Source organism: Plecotus auritus (genome assembly GCF_963455305.1).
Source record: "Plecotus auritus genome assembly, chromosome: 1".
Lineage (NCBI taxonomy): Eukaryota > Metazoa > Chordata > Mammalia > Chiroptera > Vespertilionidae > Plecotus > Plecotus auritus.
The window spans coordinates 13,915,299-13,941,426 of NC_137770.1; the positions used below are offsets into that span (position 1 = coordinate 13,915,299).

Here is a 26,128-nt window from a genome sequence, read left to right on the forward strand (position 1 = left end):
CTCTACGCCAAGCCTGGAGATTTCTGATTGACTGATGGTTTTGATTACTTGACTCCAGGTAGTCCTTTGCTCAGAGCCACAAAGACCAATCAGATGCGCAGGACCTTGGAACAAAGCCTTACATTTTAAAGTTATTACCTGAAGTCAGCTACGAACACTCACAGTTGGTATTAGGCTCCTAAAATTGATCTCAACACAGTCCTTGCTCCTGTAGTTTCCTTCTTCCCTTACCTTCCTGCTGTATATCTATTTTTTAGCGTATTTTTCATTTCCTAAAGCAGTTTTATACCAAAAAACCACAGAATAATAAAGTTATTCTATCTTAAAAAAAAAAATTTACACTTGTAACTACAAAGCAATTGTGTGTCCTTTCAGAAGTGAGTGATTCTAGATTTTCTATGAATCCAGCAGGATACTTTGAAAATTTTTGGCTCCAGCCTGCCCATGGGCCTCCCTCCTTCCGAGAATCCCAGGATTGTGGGGACCCTACCAGCACTGCAAGCGTACCCTGCAGCGCCCCGGGTTGTCTTGAGAGGCCTCTAGCTTCTTTGCATCTTGCAGAAAACCTAGCTCCTATCTGTTTAAAATTGTATAATGTTGAATCATTACACATTCATGTGAAGAGAATTGTGGGAGAATTGTGATGGTTTTTGTTTGTTTATTACAATAAATAAATAAACCGAGCCCCTGAACAGGTCCCTTTGTCTTTATTGCAGGTGCTGTTTGATGATATTGGACAATCTCTAATCCGACTTTCCAGCCACGCTCTTCAGTTCCAGCTGATTGTGGCCTTTCTGCAGTTCTTGGGTGTGCCTGCTGGCTTCAGCCCTCCAGCCTCCTGCCTCTACCTGGCCATGGATGAGAACAGCATCTTCGACAACGGACTTTATGACGAACAGCCATTGACTTTTCTCAACTTTTCGTTTTCTGGCGTCAGCTGTGTCGGTCGCACGGACCAGTTGGGCTGTCGGCGCTGGACCAGGGGTCACAGCCGAGAGGGCGAGGAGTTCATCCGCAACATCTTCCACCTGGTGATGCCTTTGTTTTCAGGCACAGAGAGGTCCCAGCTCTGCTCCTCCTGGCTACGGTACGAGATTGCAAAGGTAACTCCGGCCCCCTCCACCCCTGCGTGGGGACTTCCTTTTGTGTCCGTATTTTTAAAGGCTCTTGGTGTTCTTCAGGGTCCTGGGTCACAGCACCTTGTTCTTCGGGGACCGTAAAGGCACCTGGTGTGTGGCTGCCCTTTTCAGAGGGGCCACAGCCAAGAGAACGCAGGAGTGACTGGGCTATTTGTGTTGATTCTTGTATCACCAGATGCCTGTGATTATGTGAGCTCTTAGTGTTAAGAACCAAGCTTAAGCTTAAGCAGGGTAAGAGGGTTTAGGGGCTTATTAAAATAGATAAAATAAGCTACTTACCCTGCTCTTTTATCTATCTATCTGCTAGAAATTTGTCTAGAATAGACTCTTCCGCCCTCTGCTGGCCAAAGTTAGTATAGAATCTTAACCCCCAAAGTTCTAACATTTTAACTACAGATTGCACACACCAGGTTGTATTACCTTCTATATATATATAAAAGGCTAAGTGTCCGGCCGGCCGGATGCTATCATGCGCACTGACCACCAGGGGGCAGACGCTCAGTGCAGGAGCTGCCATGATGTGCACTGGCCATTTAAAAATAAACAGCACCACAGACCTAGCACCCACAAAGCAACACTCGGCTTCCCCCAAGTGGGACACAGGCCCCACCACCACCCCGGAGTGACACCCCACCAAATCACAACCATCGCTGCCAAGACCCCATGGCACAAAATGTGGCCCACAGCCCAGCCCAGAAACAGTCGCTGTGGGCGCCGGGTAATGACATCACGTAACAATGCCCAACTTCTTCTGCCTAGCGACTAGCCTCCTTGGAGTTTCTTCAGCCAGGAACCCGACTTGCTTTACAGCGAGGTGCGAACATTTTACAGTTTAACCAAATGTCTGGGAAGCTTTTTCACGTGCCTTATCTCATTTGATCCTCACAGAAGTCCTGGAGTAGATAGATAGGAGACTCAGTAGAATTCTATTTTCTTTTCATTAGCCAGAAAACAGAGATTTAGAAAGCTTAGAAACTTGACCTGACTGAAAAGAAGTAAGAAATGGTGGAACCTGAAAATGACTTCAGGTTTTCTCACTGTGCAGAATAGAGTCAAACACTGCTGCAGTTAAATATTTTACCCCTTGTTCTCCCTGTGTGATCTACAATAATAATCTGCTTCGTTTTGATATTTTTTGCTGTGTTGCTGACAATTACCTGAAAGAGAAGTTGGGGTGCTTCACTGGGCTGGAAAAAGTTTAGCTAAATCAGAAAGCAGGTCTAATTAAGCAAGTTTATTCTATATATACTAGAGGCCCGGGGCACGAAAATTCATGCATTCGGGGGGTGGTCCCTCAGCCCGGCCTCTCGCAGTCCTGGAGCCCTCGGGGATGTCCACCTGCCAGCATAGGCCCGCTCCCTGAGGGATCGGGCCTAAGCTAGCAGTTAGACATCCCTCTGGCAGCCCGGGAGCCCTCAGGGGATGTCCAACTGATGGCTTAGGCCAGCTCCCCAGGGGAAGCGGGCCTAAGCCGCAGTAGGACATCCTTAGCGCTGCCAAGGGGACGGGAGAGGCTCCCCTCACTGTCGCTGCACTCAACAGCTGTCAGCCTGGCTTGTGGCTGAGCACAGCTTCCCCTGTGGGAGTGCACTGACCACCAGGGGGCAGCTCCTGTATTGAGCATCTGCCCCTGGTGGTCAATGCATGTCATAGTGACCAATTGTTCCCAGTAGTTCCGCCATTAGGGTCAATTTGCATATTACCCTTTTATTATCCTATCTAATAAAAGGGTAATATGCAAATTAACCATCACTCCGCTACACCTACAAGCCATGCCCACAAGCCACGCCCACAAGCCAATCAGGAGCGAATATGCAAATAAACCCAACCAAGATGGCCACGGCCACAGAGAGCAGGAGGGAGGCTTGGGTTTCCCCGGCAATGGAGGAAGCCAAGCTTTCCCCTGCCCTTGCAGGCCTAGGCCTCCACTCAAGGCTACAAAGTTTCAATGATAGAGGATACATAAACCCAAACAGAAATGGTGGCAGCCATGGAGCTGGAAAGAGCAGGAGGCTAGGGTTGCCCCGGGTGATGGAGGAAGCCAAGCTTTCCGCACACCCTGGCTGGCCCAGGCCTTGGTTAAGGCTACAAAGTTTCAATGATAGAAGATACATAAATCCCAATAGAAATGGCTGCCGCCACGGAGCAAGCAGAAGGCTTGGCTCCGCTCCAGGCTACAAAGTTTCAATTGTAGAAGATAAATAAACCCCAGATACCAGGGCCTCCGCTTGGGTCGCCAGGGGGCGTGGCCAGCCTGAAAACCACCACAGGCCCCTCGCCCAGGCCGCCCCACGCCCCAAGGGAACCCTCACCCTGATCCGGGACACCCTTCAGGGCAAACCAGCTGGCCCCCACCCATGCACCAGGCCTCTATCCTATCTAATGAAAGAGTAATATGCAGATTGACCATCACTCCAACACACAAGATGGCTGCCCCCATGTGGTCAAAGATCCTGCCCCCATGTGGACACAAGATGGCCATCACAAGATGGCCAGCAGGGAGGGCAGTTGGGAGGGACCAGGCCTGCAAGGGAGGGCAGTTGTGGGTGATCAGGCCAACAGGGGAGGGCAGTTGGGAGGGACCAGGCCTGCAAGGGAGGGCAGCCGGGGTCGATCAAGCCTGCAGGGGAGGGCAGTTAGGGGTGACCAGGCTGGCAGAGGAGGGAAGTTGGGGGCAACCAGGCCTGCAGGGAAAGGCACTTGGGAGGGACCCAGGCCTGCGGGGGAGAGCAGTTGGGGGGGACCAGGCCTGCAGGGGAGGTCAGTTAGGGATGACCAGGCCTGCAGTGGAGGGCAGTTGGGGGGGACCCAGGCCTGCAGGGGAGAGCAGTTGGGGGGGACAAGGCCTGCAGGGGAGGGCAGTTGTGGGCAACCAGGCTGGCAGGGGAGGGCTGTTGGGGGTGTCCAGGATGGCAGTGGAGGGCAGTTAGGGGCAACCGGGCTGACAGTGGAGGGCAGTTAGGGATGACCAAGTGGGCAGGGGAAGGCAGTTGGGGGGCCATCGGGCCGTCAGGGGAGCAGTTAGGCATCGATCAGGCTGGCAGGGGAGTGGTTAGGGGGTGATCAGGCTGGCAGGCAGAAGCAGTTAGGGGCAATCAGGCAGGCAGGCAGGTGAGCGGTTGGGAGCCAGTGGTCCCGGATTGTGAGAGGGATGTCCGTCTGCCGGCAGTTGGACATCCCCCAAGGGTCCCAGGTTGGAGAAGGTGCAGGCTGGGCTGAGGGACACCCCCCTCCAGTGCACGAATTTCGTGCACCAGGCCTCTAGTATAGGATAAAAGGCTAAGTTGACTTGCACATACATGATACATATAAAGCTCTCGCTGGCGCCAATCTCACGCATGTGTTTCAATCTGTCATTGTCGATTGTGAATTTGGTTGACACTTCTATTATAGAGAAAGAGCAAATAACAATATTAAAGTATTTTTTCTAATTAATTTCCTTTTAATGTGCACAAACCCGTGCACTGGGACACTAGTTAAAGTATAAAATTGGGAGGCTGCCTCTTTGGAGAAGAACATTTAGAGTATGTCAGCCTTGGTTATAGAGGTTTCAGATGGACACCTGGATGTTTCATTTTGGGGTGCCTGTGGCTTTGGTGAAAAACCCTGATTTGTGCCTGACTGGTGTGTTCAGTGGTTAGAGCATCAGGCTACACTCCGAAAAGTCTTGGGTTTGATTTCCAGTTAATAGCACGTACCTGGTTTGCAGGTTCGATCCCGGCCCGTCAGGGCGCGTGCAGTAGGCAACCAATTGATGTGTGTCTCTCACATCTATGTCTCTCTCTCTCTCTTTCTCCGTCCACCCTCTTTCCCTTCCACTCCCTCTAAAAATCAATAGAGGAAAAAGAAATCCTGATTTCTTTCCCAGCTCAGAGAGCCTAAGTGCTTACCAAGCATGTGGTGAAGGAAGAAAGTACAGACGCCTCGTGTGGCTTTCTCAAGCTGACAATACCCCAGGATTGCTTTAACATCCTAGAGCACATGGAGTCATCTTTCCTTTTTACCTCTAGGTCATTTGGTGTCTGCACACTAAAAACAAGAAGAGGTTAAAATCACGCGGAAAGAACTGCAAAAAACTAGCCAAGAATCTCCTTAAGGAGCCAGAAAACCGCAACAATGTTTGCCTCTGGAAGCAGTATGCACATCTGGAATGGTTGCTTGGCAACACAGAGGACGCCAGAAAAGTTTTCGATACAGCACTCAGCTCGGCAGGGTGCGGGGAGCTGAAGGACCCTGAGGTCTGTGAGCTCAGTCTGCTCTATGCTGAGCTGGAGCTGGAGCTGGAGCCAGATGCCAGAGTGGCCACCGCGGCCCGAGCTGTTCACATATTAACCAGGCTGGCTGAGAGTGGTCCCTATGGGCCCTACACTGGGCAAGTCCTGGCCGTTCACATTTTGAAAGCTCGGAAGGCTTACGAACATGCACTGCAGGACTGTTTGGGTGAGAGCTGCGTCTCCGATCCAGCTGCCACCGCCTCCCTTAACCGCCTAGTTAGCGTGGTGAAATGCTTTATGCTCTTCCAGTATTTGACCATAGGGATCGATGCCGCTGTTCAGATACACGAGCAGGTATTTGCAAAACTGAAGGGCTCTCTTTCCCCAGAAGGCCCAGGCCTGGAGGCCAGTGCCTGCCCCCCGAGTGTGAGCAGCGTCCTCGAGGCCATCACACTGATGCACACGAGCCTGCTCAGGTTCCACATGAAAGTCAGCGTTTACCCTCTGGCTCCTCTGCGGCAGGCGCTCTCAGAGGCTTTAAAGTTGTATCCAGGCAACCAGGTTCTTTGGAGGTCCTACGTTCAGATTCAGAACAAGTCCCACAGTGCCAGCAAGACCAGGAGATTCTTCGATGCAATCACCAGGTCTGCGAAACCCTTGGAGCCTTGGTTGTTTGCCATTGAAGCTGAGAAAATGAGGAAAAGACTGGTGGAGACCGTCCAGAGGTAATTACGTTCACCTTGTTCATGTGTCCACACTTTTATGGAATGTGTGCGTGTCCCCCACCCTCTGAGCCTCAGGGGCACAGAAATGAACACGGCCAGTGCTTGGCACACCGGTGTGGGTGTGTAGGGTTTATAGAAGAGACCTACAAAGAGCAGCATCTTGCATCAGAGGCTTTTGTGGCCATCTTCGTAGGCCATGCCTTCTGGGATCCTGCCCCTTGCTTATGGTTTGTGGGTGGGAATGGTCAGGCCTTCGGTATCGGAGACGCTGTGGTGAAAGCATATGGGGAAGAGCCAGGCCCTGGGGTTGGACTCTGGGTGCACATCCCAGCTCTTCCTTTACCAGCTGTGTGACCTGGGACAAGCCACTTCGCCTCTGACAGGTTCCCGAGAAGCAAGGACTTGGTGTGTGAGAAACCACAGAACCCTGGACACTGCCTTCCTCTGGCTTTGGAGGAGCGCATCCCATCTGTACTCCACACCCCCAGCACCCCCAGATCTGAGGGACAGCCCTGCCTCTGACAAGCCGTGATCCAGTTGCTGCTGACGTTCGTTGTCACGAACACATGCACCTCTCCCTCTTGCGATGTCAGTGTGAGAACTTGTCCCGGGGTTTCACGAGCCTTTGTCTTGCAGGGTAGATGGCAGAGAGGTCTACGCCACAATTCCTGAGACCGGCTTGACGCACCGGATCAGAGCCCTGTTTGAAAACGCGATCCGGAGTGAGCACGGCAGCCAGTGCCCCTTACTGTGGAGGATGTACTTGAGGTTTTTGGTAAGAAAATACAGGAGTTTTTGTTTTTTACGCGGAAAGTGTAGGTGTCCAGGGGCCCTGTGCGGGAAAGCTGGGAGGCGCTTCCTTGTCCCTTGCCCCTGGAGGGAGATAATGTCAGGGCTCTCGGGGTTGCCTGTAGCAGTTTTACTTGGGGTATTTGGTGGGATGACAGGAAGGAGGAGTTGCCGGGCGTTTTGGTGTGAGGCTTAGTCAGTATTTAGGGACTGTTGTTGGCGGCCTCGGAGGCTTTTACGTGGAGACCATACCTGCAGCTCTGCCCCTTCGGTAGCTGTGACTTCAGTCCCGTGCCTGGTCCCGGTTAGTGCCCCGAGACATTCCCAGGTGCCCGAGGAGACACACTTTCCCCATCACAGCCCCGCAGGGTCACAGGGTGCATGGGCGTCATCCACTGGTTAGATTTCAGCCCTGACTTAGGAACTGTACAAGGGTCGGGGTTTAAGATGAGGAAATTTAGAACATGGGCACTGTAGTGAGAAGGAGCAGTTACATCCAGGGCCGTCGTAGAATAGGAAATTCCGAACAGAGAAAACCAGTGGTCTCACAGGCTTTTCCCTGGCCAAGACCCTCTGTACAGTCCAGCGGAAGTGTCTGGTGGCCGGTTGATCATCGCAGAGAGAGGGTCTCCTTTGAGGCTAGCCAGCTCATAGAAGCACCTGGGCTTGCTGGGTCCAGGACCTCTGAGTCTCACAGACACGGTGGGTGAGAACTTGCAGTAGTGCAATCTTCTTCCAAAAACGAGGGAAAGACATCTAAAGTTTAGTCAGTATTTTTGGAGAGGACATTGAAGTACTTTGTTGAGCGAAGGAGGGACAGCTCACACTGGCTCCTGGGATGCGATGCAGAGGTCTAACCTCAGAACGGCCGAGGCTCACGCCAGGGAGGGAAGCAGGAGTGTTCAGCCGGGAGGCTCTGTGGGGGGACATGGGGAGGCTTGAACCTTTTATCACAGATGCTGGGTACAGCCCAAAGTCACAGTCTTGGTGATGGTGGGCGTTAACCTGAAAAAACGGAAAAGGAAGTGAGCTGGCCTTGGTGGGCAGAGCTCCTGAGGCACAGATTGGAGTCTCTAGATGCCATTGCCAGGGTTTCGGGAGGTTGGTCAGCAACCCTCACTGGAGCCATGCCGGATGCCAAGCACCAGCCACCTGGCAGAGACCTGGCATCCCCTAGAAGGTTCTGGGAATGAGTCTGGAGGAGGTGGGTGGGTGGGTGCAAAGTCCAGAAACAGACTTCAGCTCCGTGAGCTTGGCTTGTGCCCACGAACAGCTGCAGACACCTGGCAGCCTGGGGAGCTGCCCGGTGGGCTGAGTGCGTGGAGGAGCCGCCAAGCGACAGGTCCCTTCCTGGGGGGTGGGAGAGGCCCCAGGGGGGTGCCACCTGCAGCTCTGGCTCCCACAGTGGGTGTGGAGAGAGGGCGTGTCGGAATTGAGACTAAGGACGTTATACTAGAGAGACCTGCCGAATGTCTACACCCTCTCGGACTGAAATGCCTGCCTGAAGTTTACGTTCAGTGTTGCCCATTCAGCAGTCCTGGCTCTCTCTTTTCTCGGAGATAGTTTTCAGAAAATGGCACGTGTTAAAGCAGAGGTCTTCTCTGAGTAAAGCCATCAGCCTCACCACACACACAGGGCCTCGGGGTCCCAGGCACTGTTAGGAATGAAAGGCTGCGGGCCCACAGGAGGAGATGAAGGCCAGCCAGAAGAGTGAACGGTCAGCACTCTGGGCCTGTTGCTGGAGGAATGGACCCCACACAGCAGAGGCCCCGATAGCTAGCGTCCCCTGGTACGTAGACACCCAGTAGCCGCTGTGCGGATGTCCCCACGGCTGGCTGCAGCTGAGGACCCTGTGTGGGTCAGCGCAGGGGTGGTCTCTGTAGCCTCAGCCTACCGGCTTCAGTTCATTTTTGTGTCCCCTCCTCCCCCTCAGGTTTCGTTAGGAAATAAGGACAGAAGCAAGGGTGTGTTCTACAAAGCACTTCAGAGTTGTCCTTGGGCAAAGGTAAGTTCTAAAGGCCACGGTATCTCCTGACACCCGAGGACCTTCCTGCCCAGTCAGTCCCCTTGTCCCGCCTGCCTGTCCCTGTCAGGGAGACAGGGCCCATCCAGGCCCCTCTGGGGGAACTGCCCAGCGCAGCCTGACCCGATGGGCACGTTTCCTGTCTCTGCATGGAGCTGGGGTTCAGGAGTGTCGCTGTGGGTTTCCCGGCGTTTGCCCAGAGGCTGCAGGCATTGGGATCTATGGCCCGTCTGCCCTGCAGAGTCCAGTCAGACACTGAGAAACCTGTCTGCCAACTGGTCCCACCTGGAGTTGACTCCCTTTCACTCTGCCCTGAGGTCAGTGTCCTCCGGATGTGTGCTGAGGAGTCAGGACAGCAAGGGGCTTGCGGGCTGTGGAGGGGCCGGAGGGCAGGCCTGCTGGGACAGGGAGTGGCTGGTGACCAAGGCGGTGGCTCTCCGCCCTAGGCGTTGTACATGGATGCTGTGGAGTACTTCCCCGATGAGATGCAGGAGATCCTGGACCTGATGACCGAGAAGGAGCTCCGAGTGCGCCTGCCCCTGGAGGAGCTGGAGCTGTTGTTGGAGGACTAGAGACCCGGGGATGGACCACACCTCAGGGCCTGTCCCTGTCCTGGGGAGCACGAGGTGGGATCAGGTGTGCGAGCGCGTGCCAGCAAACCCGTTTTTAAAGTTTTCTAGATAATTTGTGTCTGGTTATCAGTCTCTCATCTCTTGCACATTTTTTTGGATATGCCAATGACACAGAAGCCCTCGTTTCACATATTATACATGCGAATCTTGTGTTTACATGTCATAGATAAGAACAGGGCCATGGTAACCAAACCTACTGTGGTTGGTGTGTGCGAGTTGTTCCGCTCTTCTGCCCAGCCAGCGCGACGGGTGAAAGACCCGCTCAGTTGGCACCCATGCTGGTCCTTGCTAAGCCTTTTGGGTTTCGCAGTCGCGATTAGAAAGGTCTGGTTACTCAGCACCAGGACCTCCTCCCCTGGACTGGTTGGCAGAGCAGGCTTTGCCCTACCTTCAGATCAGGGCGGTAGGGAGTCATTAAAACTTGGGAGTTCCGGCCTGTATCAGGTGTATTTAGAAAGTCTGTTATTCCCTCAACCTTCTTGGTGATGCCTCCAGCATGGACCAGCCTGTTAGAGATGTGGGCCCAGGCCCGCCCCAACTCTGCTGAGCCAGCATCTGCTCAGACAGGACCCCCAGGTACTTGTGTGCAGTGGGGAAAGCACTGCCCGAGGAGATGAGACTCCTGCTGAGGGGAGCCGGGCAGCACCGAGACAGGAAACGTGCCCATCGGCTCAGGCTGCACTGGGCAGTTCCCCCAGAGGGACCTGGAGGGGCCCCTCTCCCTGACAGGGACATGCCAGCTCCTTTCACCGGACCCACCCCTGCCCGTGAGACGTGCGGAGGCACGCGTCCTGTGCACCAGCGCGGCTGAGGTGGGGGTGTTCTGTGAGGGCTGCCCAGCTGCTCTGGCTTTTTAAAGTCACAGTCTCCGGAATCACTCAAGAAAAATTCCTTTGGCAACTCACCCAGGAAAGCCAGTACGTGGAATAGAACTTTGGCTACAAACAGATGGACATTAGGTTGGGAAAAGGGGAGGGCAGTGTCTCGGAGCCCACGAGGATGTTGGCCAGCCAGGGGGACACTTGCTGCCCCACTTACTGGCTTTAAGACTAAACGGTTGTGAGGAAGAGAAGTGCAGGAATTACATGGAGAAACGGGGAGAAGCTCTGACACTTTCAGATGCTCTTGAGGACGAGGTCTCTGAACCCAGGGACAAGGACGGCAGGTCTGGGATGAGATTCTTCATCCCTGACCTTTGCAGACTTCTCTTACCAGTACCAATGCTTCTCTCCTGCACCCCCCACTCCTCCCAAGTGCTGGGAACCCACAGCCACAGGAACGCAGCCTTTGTTGCTGGACCCTCAGCGATGCTGGCATGTGGTTATGGTCACGTCTTCCCCGCTGGCTGCTGTGGTGCAGCCACCACCCGCTCTGGGGTGTGATGTGAGGGCACCAGGTATTGAAGGCTGCACGGTGATCGCCCAGAACAGATGCTTCCGACACCCAGTCCACCTGCTGAGCGGCGGGTGTGGATGCTCCAGAAAGGACGGCGTGCGTGAGAAAGAGCTCGCTTTATTGGGAATGGAGCGCTGCACATCAGGCTCCTACACATGCTCAGAGGTACACAGCGCACAGAATGGGTTGCTAATGAAGAGCAACTGGAACGGGCTCCTCTGGGCAACTTCCCACCACCTCCCTCCCCGGGGTCGGCATTCCTGACCACTTCCTTGAAGGCAACTGAGGTCCCCTAGAGATAGAGCCCCTCAGGGGTGCCTTCTTGTTTTTTATACAGAACATTTTCTTTCGATTTTTTGAAGTCTTCATTTGTTACTTTCATTCTGCGTTCTCTCAAGGCCATGAGACCAGCTTCTGTACAGATTGCCTGTAAGAAAGAACGGTATGTTCAGAAAGTGAAATACTTTTTATTTTTTATTCTAACAATTCAGAGAGAGAGCTATTTTGAAGTAAGGTGGAAGACACTTGTTTTAAACACAAATTACTCAAATTTATTTGGGCAAAGATTAGATTCTTTAAAATGCATTAAGCATTGTAATTGTTTTCACAAAGGACCTGAGGCGGCTTAAACTGCAGGAACTAAGGAAGAGGACTGGCCTGGAAGTGAGGCTCCGGGTCTAGTACTGGCTCAGGTGCTAACCAGCTGCGTGGCCTGGCAGGTCAGTAAGTTCTCACAGCCCCACTTTAAAGGGAGTAATATTTCTTAAGTAATAGGTGATTTATACACGGAAATTTAGAGGCAACAGACAGTGTATGACCATTTCATTTACCAATAGGCATAAGAGAACACTTAGTAATATATTTAGTTTTTTAAGAATTACCTGTTACAAAACAAGATATAAACAATGAAATGATATAAATAATCCTAGCAATGAAGTTCCTATTTGGTTATGGTTCAGCAGAAAAAATGTGTGCAGAGAAAGATAAAGCAAACTGGTAAAATGGCAACATTTGGTAAATCGAAGTAATGGGTCTATATGGGTGTTTAACTATTGTTGCAACTGTTATGAAGGCTTAAAATATTTCAAAGTGAAAAAGTTGGTGCAAAATCAAATTTCTGTTTTAAGAAGAGAGATTTTACTTTCCAACTGAGACACTAATGTAGTCTATAGACCCAAGGATACACAGAGCAGGCAGCAGCATGAAAAGGCCACGTCTGCCATCGCACCTCTCCCTAAACCTGACAGAAACCAAATCTTCCCATAAAAAGCAGGATGTAGCATATCCAGTGCTGCCAGGCCTTGTTCTAAATTCTGGTCACCTGGGAAGAACCATCCTAACTCACAAACGGATGTGATAAAACCAAGAGTTCCAGTCAGCACAGTTCTCACCTTGATGTCAGCACCAGAGAGGTCATCCTTAGCCATTATCAAGTCGTCCAGTGTCACATCATCAGCCAGCGTCATTCTGCTTGTGTGGATCTGAAAGATGCGCTTCTTGGTCTTTTCATCAGGCAGGGGGAACTCGATCTTCCTGTCGATGCGGCCTGTAAGCACAGAGGCTTCAGCGGCAGCTCTGCAGCCTGGCTGCACCGCGCCTGTCTCATGTCCAGCTTCAGTGTCCTTTGGAAGGAGGACATGGTCATACACTGTTGATTGCCTCTAAATTTCTGTGTATAAGTCTTAAAAGGTGAACACTCGCCATTCTAGTTTGTTTCTATGTTTGAATTCACTTATTTTCTCTGCTACCTCCAGCAACAGATCAAAGGAATGGTTTCTGAACGACACATATAGTGCAAAAGGACAGATCAGTCCAGTTAAAAAAGTTACAAAGAGAGTAAACAAATTAGCTACCACTGCTTTTACTGCTAAATGAATGTAAAAACTGAACCTAAACTATTATATGAATTACTTCATCATTTCTTCAGGAAAAAAGTCCTTGAGGCTTAAAAGGGAGTATCTAGGATAGAAAAGATCACATAACATCGGAATTCAAAGAGCCACGCTGCACAGACTACATGTTGTTATCTATAACCTCAAGGTTATTCAAATTTCAGTGCAATGTTGCCTTTACATGTATCATTTTATAATCTCATTAGCTCCCCAAACTACGCTTAAGAAACACAAATACACATGAAGATAGTTATTCTCCATGATGAAGCAAAAGCAAATGTGACCTGGTCTGATTAGTGCTGGATCCAGAGTTTCTATTCGGTTTGTGGCCATGATGACTTTTACATCTCCCCTTGAATCAAATCCATCCAACTGGTTCAACAGTTCCAACATGGTTCGCTGAATTTCTCTCTCACCACCGGAGTTTGAGTCATATCTTTGGAAAAGGAGGAGAAGGAATGAAGACCCAACTGAACTCCTGCTAACGGGAAATTATAGCAAAACACCTCAACACTCTTGTCTCAACCCAACAGCCAGTTTACATATCTCATTATTTTCTTTGTAGCAGTTTTCATTGCCAAAGTTTTATCTCCCAAGTTTGGTGTCCCCCAACCTGCTGAGTGCTCCTTGAGGCCAGAGACTTGTGTTCATTGCTGTGTCCCCAAAGTCTAGATGGAGCCTGGCTCAGAGCAGATGCTCAGGATGTGGTTACTGACTGACCAATCTTCAGGTTCACAACCACCCAGTAGGTGGGAGAGCAGTGCCTATAGCATCAGGGAAAGCCAGAGCAGGAACTGTGGCAAACACTGTGAGGCCACACAGGGAGTGCCCAATGATCACTCACAGAGCTACATGGTTTTTAACCTCTGGAGTTTACAAAACAGGTAAAAGAAAGTCTACCTTTTTGTCCCAATGGCATCAATTTCATCAATAAACACGATGGATGGTGCATGTTCTTCAGCAACTCGAAACAATTCCCGAACGAGCTTGGGCCCATCGCCTAGGTACTTCTGAATAAGTTCAGAGCCAACCACTCTCAAGAAAGTGGCTGAGGTTTGGTTTGCTACTGCTTTAGCCAATAAGGTTTTACCTATTTTATATTGAAAAAGATAAAGGGAAAAAAATCCTCAGAAACTGTCATTACTAATTTAAATGGATATTAAATATGGACGGATTCCTATGATGAAAAGGCATGCCACCCTCTTGGGTATGTGGTTTTAAGTCAATCAAATAACCTTCTTCCTTTGTAATTTGCATAGCAATGAAATGCTAAAGTCCTTACTGCACAACTTACACAAGTCAATTATATATATACTAGATGCCCGGTGCACGAAATTCTTGCACAGGTAGGGTCCCTAGGCCTGGCTGGCGATCAGGAGTGATCAGTGCCTTCTGGCTGCCAGCCAGGGCTTTCCTTTGTTTTGCACCGCCCCTGGTGGTCAGCGCACGTCATAGCGAGTGATCAAACTCCCGAGGGGACACTTTGCATATTAGCCTTATATATATATATATATATGACTAGAGACCTGGTGTACAAACCGTGCACTGGTGGGTCCCTTGGCCTGGCCTGCTGGAATCGGGCCGAATCCAGATCTCCGACATACCCCAAGGGGTCCTGGATTGTGAGAGGGCACAGGCCAGGCCGAGGGAACCCACCAGTGCACGATTGGGCAGGGGAGGGCTCCAGGGCGGGTCTGGCCCATCTTGTCCCATCCCGATTGGCCGGACCCCAGTAGCAAGCTAACCTACTGGTCAGAACGTCTGCCCCCTGGTGGTCAGTGTGCATCATGCACACTGCAGTCAGACAAAGCATATTAGGCTTTTATTATATAGGATTTTTTTAACCTTCATGCATTTATTCATCCCAATATGAATATTTAGTGCCAGTGGACCAGGAGAATGAACCTAATCTGAACAGCACAGGGTAGGTTTTAAATCATGACTCTCCGCCATGGCTCTGGTGCATGATCACACTCCAGACAACACAATGGAATCTTCAGGGAGGGACCCAGACAACCAGTGTTTTTAAAGCTCCCAAGGGGATTCCAATGTACAGCCAAGGTGAAGCACCCTGTTTTGTTTACCTTTTCTTACAACCTAGTTTCAAAAGACACATTACATTTATAAATATTTGAAGGCATTACATTTTATAGCATCTACATCTAGTGTGTTTGAGTAGGAGTTTTTGGGAACTGTAAATACATCACACTGAGCAGGTATTTTTGGAAGGAGTGCCTACTGGTTTCTTGTTGCAGTTCCTACAATTGTTTTGTTTTTTTTTTTAACACACTGACTCTGTGCAGGCTACAATTTCAAGTCCTCAGTTTCTTAGTGCATCTATTATACAGATACACTTTCTTATGTAATAGGTGTTTTTCCATAGAAGCTGCTTATCCCAAAATTCCAAAATATTGCTTAGAACACACTGTTTTAAACTAAGGACTGTGGCATCCCCACTCAACAAACGCTGCTGCTCAAGTTGAGCTGAGTGCCTGGAAGTGACAAACCCACAGCACACATACCTGTGCCAGGTGGCCCATAGAGAATGACCCCCTTAGGGGGCTTTATACCCATCTCTTCGTAATACTCAGGATGAGTGAGAGGAAGTTCCACAGATTCCTATAGGAAACAAACACTACGTAAAAGTGAAAAGCTTTCTTACTGAAATCACCACCATGTTCATGAACTGGCATCATGAGCATATCTCACTTTCAACAAAAAATAAGCTAAAATTTCAATTACTCTTGTTGGAGACAACGTGCTTGACGTCACTAGTAGCAAGGACACACTGACGACACCTGTCCTACTGGAGCACCCAGCACCCATCCCCCCTCTGCCTAATGGCACCCGATCTCCCCTTCACTTCTTTGTAGAAGTCAGCCTTGAATAACATCTAAAACTTCCTCAGCAAATGAAACTTAAAATTCACAGATAGGAACGGGCAAGGCTTTCTGATTGCTGTTACCACCCTGGCCGTTACCAGCTGTCGAGAGGTCACCAGTGAGATCCGTGACAGCTCTGAGGGACTCCTCTACAGATGAAAGAACCTGCAAAGGACTGGCCCACAGCCATCCCAGATGGTCTCTCCCCCAACCCCACAACCAGGGCAGAGAATATGTTCCAGACCCCACCACTGTGTAAGTGTGTGCCACTCACCCTACCCCACACATCACTGGCTGAAGTCAACACAATGGGACCAGTATATACTCACACAGAGAATCATTCAACATTACATGTAAAAAGTATTAAGCTGCAGCTGCTGCAAGAACTATCACAGAATTAGTTACTTCTATTACCTAACTCGGTATTCACAAATACAAAACACCACAGCTGGTAAGCTCTGAGTCAGTTATTGGTCTGATCAATAAAGAAAACAAAACATGCAAAACAACTCCAAGTATCCTAAACGAGAAACCAGAAGTCTCAGACCCAGCGCTGGGTCCTAGACATACCTTAATTTCCTGGATTTGGTTGTCCAATCCCCCAATGTCGGCATAGGTCTCCTGCGGGGCCTTTTCCACCTTCATCACCGTGACCAAGGGGTCCGTGTCATCCATCAGCACCCCTATCACAGCATGCACCTAACAGGGAACAGTACGCTTCAATACAGGATGTGAGGCTCATACGTTCATTACAACCAAGCAATGCTGATCACAGAATTTGATTGTGGAAGATGTACTTACATGGGACGGGTGGGCAGATCTAAGAGGAAGGAGAAAGCTTTCTCTGAGACTCAACTCACCTTGTGGTTGAGCAGGACGGAGCAGCCTGGTTCCAGCAGGTCCTTGTCCACAAAGGAAAGAATGCTGACGTAGTGTTCCGAGCCCACAGATGTAGACACAATGGCGTGATTGTCATCAATGATCTCTTCCAAGGTCCCCACTGACATTGGGGTCCCCCTCAGGTCATCCACCTTTGACCTTTCTTCCTATGGAAGAGTATGCCAAGAAGGAAAAGTAGATTAGGCCTAAAAAGCAGATGAGTTGAGAGCTCACTAGATTTAAAAAGCAGTTGGCGCATTTATTTACTAGAGGCCCAGTGCATGGATTCGTGCACTGGTGGGTCCCTCAGCCTGGTCTGTGCCCTCTTGCAATCTGGGACCCCCTCGGGGTATGTCAGAGAGCTGGTTTTGGCCTGATCCCCACAGGCCAGGTCCAGGACCCCACCGGTACACGAATCTGTGCACCAGGCTGGTTTCAGCCCGATCCGCGTAGGCCAGGCTGAGGGACCATCCTCCCTCCTCTCTGGGTCTGGGGTGCGGATGAAGCATATTGGGGGCTGACAGTGTCCCAGCAGCAACCTAACCCACGGCCGATTCCACGAGGAATCAGGCTCCCTCCTCTACTGCTTGGAGTGTCTGCCCCCTGGTGGTTATTGTGCATCATAGCTACCAGTTGGACAGTCGCTTAGGCTTTTATACATATAGATTACTTTGTTAATCCTCACTCGAGGATATTTTTCCCATTGATTGGGTGTGGGGGTGGGGGTGGGGGTGGGGAGGCAGGGAGGATGGAAACATGAATATGAGAGTCACATCGACTGGTTGCCTCCTGGGCCCGACCAGGACCAGGAATGGAGCTTGAGCCTGCAACAGTTAAGCTACAGGCCCTTAACTATGAGCCAACAGTCTAACCACTGAACCACACTGGCCAGGATGCAGTTGGTGCTTTTAAAAGGCAGCTAATAATGAATCATCATAAAGCCTAAATGATTCAACTACTTGAATTTCATTTATCCACGGACAGTTTTAGGGTTTAAAAAGAATTTAATTTGTAAAAATAAAAGCTACAGTAATTTCTCAATTTACCTCTTGCTTTTCTTCTAAAGGCTTCATTTGTTCCTGATTTCTAATGAATTCTTCCTCCATGAGAAGATAGTCTTTAATTCTTTCTAACTTCAATAATTTTAACCGGCACTGAGTGTGAGGTGTCACTGTAATTAAAAAAAATAAAGTTTTATTATACTTGAAGCTTGAAGTTAGCAATTGTTTACTCTTTTTTTTTAAATTGTTGACACTATTACAGATGTCCTCATTCCCCACCTTTGCCCACCCCCACCCAGCCTTCCCCCCTCAGTTTATTCTTGAGAGAAAAAAAAAGACTAAGTTCACTTTAGTTGGACAGACTGAAATGTTAAGTTCGGTTACCCTAATTAAGCAGGTGCCTAAAAGGAAGGGGACAGGGATTCTGGCAGTTATAGGCAAGCCTGTAAAAATGGGGGTGAGGACTGTGACCAACCAGCTAATACATAATAAAATCACTAAGTGAACTGTGTGTATATAAAAAAGTCATAGATGCAGAAGGTAAGTTTGCTTTGGCTTATTGTTTCTCACAGTGCTAATGGGTGCACATGCTATGCAGTCCGTCCACCATGTTGCACACTAATGTAACTTACCTCCCGTTATAGGGTTGTGAAATACTAGTGATATTAACATGAGCTAAATATTTTTTCCCCACACTCTTGTGCTGTTTCTCTTGGCTTCACTAATTCTAAATATTTATATAAATAAACCTTTTATTTTGTGGTGTCGGGTTTCCTGACTTCTTCAAAAGGTCTCTCCTCCCCTAAGGTTAATTTATTCCTGGAATTTTCATTTATTATTTTCATATGTTTATCTATAATCCATCTGGCAAAAAGCAAGGGGTCTATTTCTTTCAATAGCCAATAAATAACACAGAATCTTTCCATAGAACTAAAATGTCACCTTCACCATATATTAATTATCCATGTCACCTGACCTTCTATGCTCTTCTGGTGACCTGATGATCTATTCTTTATCATTACCATATTGATTCATTACAGTAGACGGATGGCACATTTTTTACTGTCTGAGTCGTTTCTTAACCAAGCAATATTTTAAAAATTATTTCATCTAAGCAGGACGGAACTGGTTTAGATAGAGGCAGGGGAGGTATTTGAGCTCAGGCCTAATGGGGTGAGAAGCAGGCAGCCACAGGAAGGACTGGGGAAGAACATTCTGAAGCAGAGGGCAAGGCCCTGGCATGTAGAAGAGTCAAAGAGCACAAGGCTACATGAATCACCAGCAAAGGGAGTGATGGGGCTAAGGATGGACACATGGGCTGGGCCGCCTGGTTTGAGTTTTATTCTATGTTGGATAGGAAGCCACTGAAAACTATTATGCTCAGGCACCATAGGATGTGAATTCTAACAAAGGGCATTCCTTTGCTTCATAAAGTAAATGTGTTTCTAAGTTACTCAAGCTCAGCCTGAGCTTTCTACTCTAAAACTACTTTTAAAAGATTAGAGGAACTGGTTAAAGATTCCTAAAGTGAGACAGTCATATAACTGTTAAACCCAAAATATAGCTTTTATTCCAACCCAGAGGCACGCCGCACACAAGAGTTAGAATACAGTCCCAGAGCTGGAGCTTCAACCACGCCCGTTTCCTGTCTAAGCTACATACATAGTCCATTCCCCTAGGGATGGGAAAGACGGCAAGGAAGAACCATGTCATTACCCAGTGGCAGTTTGCTGGCAGCATCTGGTCCCTTGGTTTTCTTCTTCTTTTTCCCCACTCTGGTTGGTACGGGAGGTTCATATTTCTTCTTCTTGTCCTTGAGTTTTCAGAACAGCAGGGGGGAAAGAATCACACAAATCATATTAAAACACAAACATTTCTGTAGGATCATTGTCTATTTCCAGGTGATATAATTTTCCTTATCTTTTAGGCTACTATTAAAAATTGTTCTTTAAAAAAACACATTAGGTTTTATATTTCTGCAGTTTTAATATGTGGATGTAATTGGTCTTTCTTTTTATAACACACAATAAATTATTCAATAAGGAATAGAGGTTAGAATTCAGAGTTATATTCCAAAAGTTTGAGTTGATGTAACTTGAGACAATTCTTCACATCTCAGGAAATTAAACACTAAAATTAGAAGCAATGTATTTTAACACTCCTCTAATGTGGTCAAGTTACTTTTACACATTTAAAAGTCATTAATTCATAAATACATATGTGACAGGTCAATAACCTTTCTGAAAACATGTTAAGGGTCCAGTATCTGTAGGCCAGGCTGGGTTAAATAACTACAAGATTATTTATTTTGCGTTTTAAGATTCATGAATCCCCAAAGAACGCAGCTGGGACCTATGACAGTTTCCACTAGTTGTTCACATCACGAACATATCTGGCTGCATATTTACCTTGTCATCCTTCTTGCCACCTCCAGGACCATGACCACCACTCTGACTCTGACCCTGGGGGTGAGGGGTGGGAAGAGGTATAAATTCAGAATATGATCATTTCAAAAGAACACCCTTCTTCTTTTCCTGAAGTTCTAAGACACTGGCGGCATTTCCCCCCTCATTTTAACATTTCTGAAATCGAGATGCACTTGCAGTCAATAAGCACATTTGGCATGGCACAATTTATTTTTCCGAAAAGCTGTTAGCACAATGGTACACCTTGTAACTGATTGCATAAATCAAGGACAATTCCATCAACAGACAGACATAATGTATCATAATGAGGCTAAGATTCTAGACACACACCCTTCTTGAGGGGAAGGCATAGAGTTTGGTACAGTCTTCTTTAATATAGAACTACCACCAAGAGTGTATTTTGTGAAATTAGGCCATGAAAACGAAATCATTTTCCCTTTTCAACAATGACCAGAGGCCTGTAGCACAAAGATTCGTGCAACAGGCCTTCCTTCCTCTGGCTGCCGGCACCGGTTTTCCTCCAGCACCTGGGACCCAGGCCTTCGCTCTGGCCGCTGCCTTCTGCCTTTGCTCCAGCCGGAGCACCGCTCCTGTAGCTCCCTCCCCCCCCCCCGCCCTCCCCCTCAGAGCAGGCGTCCAGTCCCGCCTGGCCGCTCTGAGCCTGCATGTGTGCTGCCCAGAGGCCCGAAGTGGCTGGGGGGCGGGGCCGCCGCCATCTTTGTTAGGTTAATTTGCATACTCACTCCTGAATGGCTGGTGGGCGTGGCAAAGTGATGGTCAATTTGCATATTTCTCTTTTATTAGTGTAGATGTATTAATAATAATTTACTCCTTACTAAGATAACACCAGATCCAGGAGACTTCCTTTTAACAGCAGCTTACACACCTACCATCCCTAAAGCCTGAAAAGCTGAAGCACCTTAAGGTATCAAGAACTTAATTGTATTAATAATAAGCTTCAGCAGGATTTCTGATTTTAAAAGATCCTTCAGTTACAGGACAATGCATAACACAGAGCAATGTCTCAGAAAAGACTGCATTTTAAACAATAGTGAACTTACTTAACTGGGGGCCCCCCCTCAATCCCCTCAAATCACTTCTACATCGGAACCTCTAAATACACTGCCAGCTTCACTATCAAACAAAACTACCATATCATGGGTTACCCAAAGGAATTAAGGTCAAATATATATCCCACGTGCAGCCTTTTTAAAACTCCGTGCTTTATTCCAAAGAAAGTAACTAAGGGCTCTGAGAAATTTTGGGAAACAGCTATACTGCAACAGGCTGCCCAAATGATAGGTCTTTAACAATCACTTATAATAAGGAAATACGCTGTTGGCTGGGGCAGCTCATGTGTGTGGGGTGCTTACTATGTGCCTGTGTGTACAGACATTTTCCTTCACTAACTCATTAATTCCACACAATCCTTCAAGGCAGGGTTCATTATTCCCCCTTTCTAGATGAGGAACTACAACAAGCCTAAGAACATGGAATTAGATGCATCCAGGCTTGAATTCCCACGCCATCACTAATAGGCTAGTGACTTCAGGTAAGTCAGGTCACCTACCAGAGCCTTGGGGTCCTTAACGGGAAAGCCTGGATGACTCTAGCTCCTAACTGTTGCTGAAAATGAAGTAACATAATCAACTACTGAGTATTTACGTGACTCAGGAACTACTCACCAATACAGTATTGGTGCGTCAGAAATGCCAGGGTCAGCATTTTAATTGTTGGTCTGGTCACAAATCCTGACACTGAACTCCATCTGCTCCAGCTCCCTCTCTCCTGTCTATCCCTTCTCTCTATTTCTGTCCAGGCCCCTGTGTCTTATTTGGACTCAGCCTCTCCACTGAGGTTCCCGCCTCCAGTTTCTCCCCTCCCCTATCCAGCTACCACCTTCGAAAACCATCAGCTGATCCTTTAATTCTTAAAAGCCTGCAGCTCTCCCTAGCACTTGCGGTGTAACATCCAACTCTTCAGCTGAGCATGCCGGGCCCTTAAACTGGCTGCAGGTTCCTCTACTTTTCAGATAAACTTTCCAGGTTCACCGACCTTCCTCATGATCCTGCCGGTCCTGCCCCACCCCACCGGAGGACGCTTTCCTGAACAGATCCCACACTTCTTTACGTCGGGGGGCCTTTCACATGATGTGTCTCAGTCTAACAGACATACTATATGCCAAGCCACGCGCTATCAGGGGTCCTCAAACTTTTTTTTTTTTTAATATATTTTTATTGATTTTTTACAGAGAGGAAGGAAGAGGGATAGATAGTCAGAAACATCGATGAGAGAGAAACATCGATCAGTTGCCTCTTGCACACCTCCCACTGGGGATGTGCCCGCAACCAAGTTACATGCCCTTGACCGGAATCGAACCTGGGACCTTTCAGTCCGCAGGCTGACGCTCTATCCACTGAGCCAAACCGGTTTTGGCGGTCCTCAAACTTTTTAAACAGGGGGCCAGTTCACTGTCCCTCAGACCGTTGGAGGGCCGGACTATAGTTTAAAAAAAAAACTATGAACAAATTCCTATGCGCACTGCGGGCCCGGGACGCGTTGGCTGCTAAGCAGGACAGGCAGCGGCACCTGGCGTGTCCTCGGCGGGCCGCATGTGGCCCGCGGGCCGTAGTTTGAGGACCCCTGCACGGCCTCAGGGTACCACCTCAATTCTCAAACACGATGAGCTTGTACTATCATTACCTCGAATTTACACACAAAACCACCGAGGCGCAGAGAAGTAACGCATATTGCTTTTTGCTACAAAGCGTGTCAGAGTCGTGGCCAGGAACCACACTCAGGTCCGCAGTATCGGCGTGTGTCTCCACCACAGGGACTGGTCCAGCACAGAAGGGGCTCATGAAAAGACTGACAGGGTTTGTGCACAGCCACTGACGGTGTCTGTTTCCTCCTTGGTAAAGTGAGGATAAGAATTGCCTCAGGGGACGGCTGTGAGGAATAGGAGAAAATGCTGGGAGAGGACCTGGCATACGCTTCCACAGCACCCCAAGTCCGAGAAGACCTGCAAGGCTCTGGGCCGCCTCGTGCTGTTCACGACGCAGGCTGCCCAGTCCCGCCTCAGGCCCTTTGCACTTGCTGTCCCTGCGCCTGGACCGCGTTGTCCTCTGTGCCCAGGCTCCTCTCCCGCTTTATTTAGCTCTAAGCTCAAACCTCACCTCCCAGAGGTCCCTCCCCATCCCAGGCTGCCCTATAAAACAGCCATATAACCATGGCCACTCCATGAAACCCTCTCTATTCCGCTCTCTGGCATCACCTTACCTATTTCTCTGTTTGGCTGCCTTTCCTAGAACGTAAGCCCCACGAAGGCAGAGACGGTCAATCACGCTCAACCCCTACATCCCAGGTGCCTAGAAGAGAGCCTGCCCGCGCCCCCAAAACTGCAGGTGCTCAATAAATATTTGCTAAGTGAACTGTGTTTTTTTTTTTTTTTTTTACTACGAACGCACCCCGGGGCCTTTCCCTCCGACTTCCACCCGTCCTAAAATTGTCAGCCTTCAGGCCGCCTTCAAATGCCCCGCTCGGAGCGGCCTTCCACGACCCCACTCTGCCCAGATCGGCGGGATCGACGCCCTCCCTTCCGCCGGGCGAACATCCCGCCACCTGAGTGGCTCAAAATCACTCATCCCAGGTGCTTCAGGAGGCTCCCCGGCCGGTCAGCACAGCCCCAAAACCGGGAGACGGGACCCGCCCCGCAGTCCTACTGGTTCTCCTGGGGGACCCTTCGCGCCGAGCCGCGGCCCCAGCTTCCCGAGCCAGGCCCGCAGGTCGGCACGGCCCGCGGCGCACCCGAGCACCGTCACCCGGAGCCTCCGTCCCCCAAGAAGATCGGGCCGGCGGGCAGGGCAGCGGGTGGACCGCTCGGACCCCGTCACACCGCGACCACCAGCCAAAAGCCTTAGTCACTCACCATCTTGCCTCGGCTGCAGAAGCCGCCGCCGCCGCCGCCGGAAGTGCACTCGCACGGCTGGCGTCAGAAACGGAAGCAGCCCGGGACGCTACGGAGGCCTGTAGGAGCCAAACCCCACGGGATACAGTCGCGCGCCAAGGCTTCGCGCGGGAGGGTTGGGGCAACGGTATCTTATGTGAACCTTATATTTTACTTGAAAAAAAAAAAAGTCTAAATCGCAGTTTTTAGGCTGTCTCAACAAATGAAGAGAATAACCTCGACTGTCAGAGAACTAAGGTAATTGTGAGAATATAAATTATTTTAAACGTGCAAAAACTATAAGCGGGAAGAACTTTTCCTTATTGCTCCAAGAACTGGACTGGCATTCGGAACTGCGAGGTTGACGTATACTTTTGCATCAATATTTAAGTTATTATTTGGTCTCTGGAATTAACCACCTGAGAATATTTTTTTGTCTCGTGAATAACCTAAATCTTTTTTTCCTTTCTGATGACTGTGTCTTGCGATGACGCCAATAAAGTCCTCATCTTGCACCTCGTTGGTTAAGTTCGTCATTTAGCATTCCCACCAGGACATCGGAAAGACGGCAAGCGTCCCTTTGGCTGTCCGTGTGTCTCCTATGCTTGGTGATAAAGGAGGAATGAATGAATGAATGGTGGCCAGTTTTCCTGGTGGCTGATGGGCACATGCAGTTCACGCAATCACCAGCAGAGGGAGCCACAGCCAAATACTGTGCAGTGGCCCTATTAGAAGTTCCTGTGGAGCTGGTCCCTTCCTGCTCCTCGCTCCCAAATGGCTTTGACACTCCTTGCTCATCCACCTCCGGGTTACCCACCCTCTTTCTCACCCTGGCCCTTGAGCCCTTTGCCCAGGAAGCCTCGTGTTTAGCCTCTTTCCGGTTCAAAGCCTCAAGCATTGCTTCTGGAATCTACTTGCTGGCATCTCTGTGGCCACCTTTTGTCCACCTGCCCAGGCTGAACCTGGCAGGCCCACCCATGCAGGAGAGATACTGGCACTGCCCAAGCCCCTCTTGGTGCTGGAACCAGACCACTCCATTGCCCCCCGGATCCTTAGTCACCATTCCCCCCTCCTCATTTTTGCACCCATCCGTCCCCTTGGGCACGTGATCCTCAAAGATAACGTAAAGCTAAAAACTTTGATTGCACTTACACTGCCAAGTCCCTACTTAACTGCCTTCTTGGGCATGGGCTCAGATGACCAACACCAGTGCTTTGAGTTTATTGTATTACCCTCACTTAGCACATGAGAAATTAGGGCTCGGGGACATTAAGTGACCTGCTTGAGACCATACCGCTGATGGGCAGTTATGTCTAACTTAGATTCTCCGGTTCCCAACCTTTATTTTCATTGTCCTATTTGTCAAGAAAATCCAGAGTTCTGGCCGGTGGTCCTCAGTGGTTAGAGCATCGGCCCACGCACGGAAGGGTCATAGGTTTGATTCCTGGTCACGGGCATGTACCTGGGTTTTGGTTCGCTCCCTCCCCTAGGTCGGGGTGTGAGCAGGAGGCAACTAGGTGATGTGTCCCACATCAGTGTTCCTCTCCTCTTTCTCTCTCTTTTTCTTTCTCTCCCTCTTCCCCCTCCCCCCTCCTTCCACTCACTCTGAAAAACGAAGGAAAAAATGTCCTCCGGCGAGGATTAACGAAAAAGAAAACCCAGAGAGTTTTAGGACTGGGACGCACCCTAAAGTTCACATCCTGCAACTTCCCATCCAGTCCATCAATGACTCAGCCAGTACCCGGGGACCCCATGTCCTCTGCTTGGGGACATCTCTGCCTGGCTTCCTCCTCTTCACTTTCAGGGACCCACTCAGAACCCTCGAGTTGATATGAAGGTTCTTTTAAGCTGAAAACATTTGAGATTCAACAGATGCAGAAAAATGCCTTCTTCGAGCTTCTCTTATCTGACTAAAAGCAGCAACTTCTGGGAAGTGTGGCGGCTGTGAATTCCCTCGGTGGGCGTGCCCACTTCCAGGCGAGAGACTAACTGTGAACACACTGGAATTCCCTTCTGGGGGTTTATGGCTCCAGAGAAGACTGCTCACCCTTGTCTCCACAAACATCACAAACTTCCTTATCTTCCATGTGTCCTAAAACCCAGGTGTCTTTTCTGTAAACACCTATTTGTTCTTCCCTTAGGAGTCTTTTCTGCCCCTCCCTTCCCGCTGCTAAGGTAGGTGGGT

The 26,128-nt window shown here is 49.4% G+C and overlaps 2 protein-coding genes across 2 annotated transcripts in view; one reads left to right on the plus strand and one right to left on the minus strand.

The window, feature by feature from the left end:
• Positions 1 to 9,960, plus strand: part of NRDE2 (NRDE-2, necessary for RNA interference, domain containing) — a 40,247-nt gene extending 30,287 nt beyond the window's left edge. Inside the window, exons 10-14 of the mRNA XM_080657339.1 lie at positions 717 to 1,103; positions 5,150 to 6,078; positions 6,715 to 6,853; positions 8,801 to 8,872; positions 9,337 to 9,960. Of these exons, the coding sequence (XP_080513465.1) occupies positions 717 to 1,103; positions 5,150 to 6,078; positions 6,715 to 6,853; positions 8,801 to 8,872; positions 9,337 to 9,462 (1,653 nt within the window). The 3' untranslated portion in view covers positions 9,463 to 9,960. The remainder of the gene's footprint in view (positions 1 to 716; positions 1,104 to 5,149; positions 6,079 to 6,714; positions 6,854 to 8,800; positions 8,873 to 9,336) is intronic.
• A 1,058-nt stretch (positions 9,961 to 11,018) lies between these two features.
• Positions 11,019 to 23,984, minus strand: PSMC1 (proteasome 26S subunit, ATPase 1). The gene is made up of 11 exons (XM_080657351.1): positions 23,926 to 23,984; positions 19,980 to 20,033; positions 19,288 to 19,384; positions 17,617 to 17,741; positions 16,552 to 16,737; positions 16,262 to 16,390; positions 15,332 to 15,428; positions 13,710 to 13,899; positions 13,094 to 13,245; positions 12,309 to 12,463; positions 11,019 to 11,344 (listed from the first exon to the last, which is right to left on the minus strand). The coding sequence occupies exons 1-11, from the start codon at positions 23,926 to 23,928 to the stop codon at positions 11,210 to 11,212; spliced, it is 1,323 nt and encodes a 440-aa protein (XP_080513477.1). The 5' UTR covers positions 23,929 to 23,984; the 3' UTR covers positions 11,019 to 11,209.
• Positions 23,985 to 26,128: the final 2,144 nt, after the last annotated feature.

Coding starts and splice junctions, on each gene's coding strand:
- PSMC1 (XM_080657351.1), bottom strand. Junction 15,429..16,261: donor ACCAAATCCAGGAAATTAAG/GTATGTCTAGGA, acceptor TGTTTCCTATAG/GAATCTGTGGAACTTCCTCT. Junction 13,246..13,709: donor GATGCCATTGGGACAAAAAG/GTAGACTTTCTT, acceptor CCTTTTCCAAAG/ATATGACTCAAACTCCGGTG.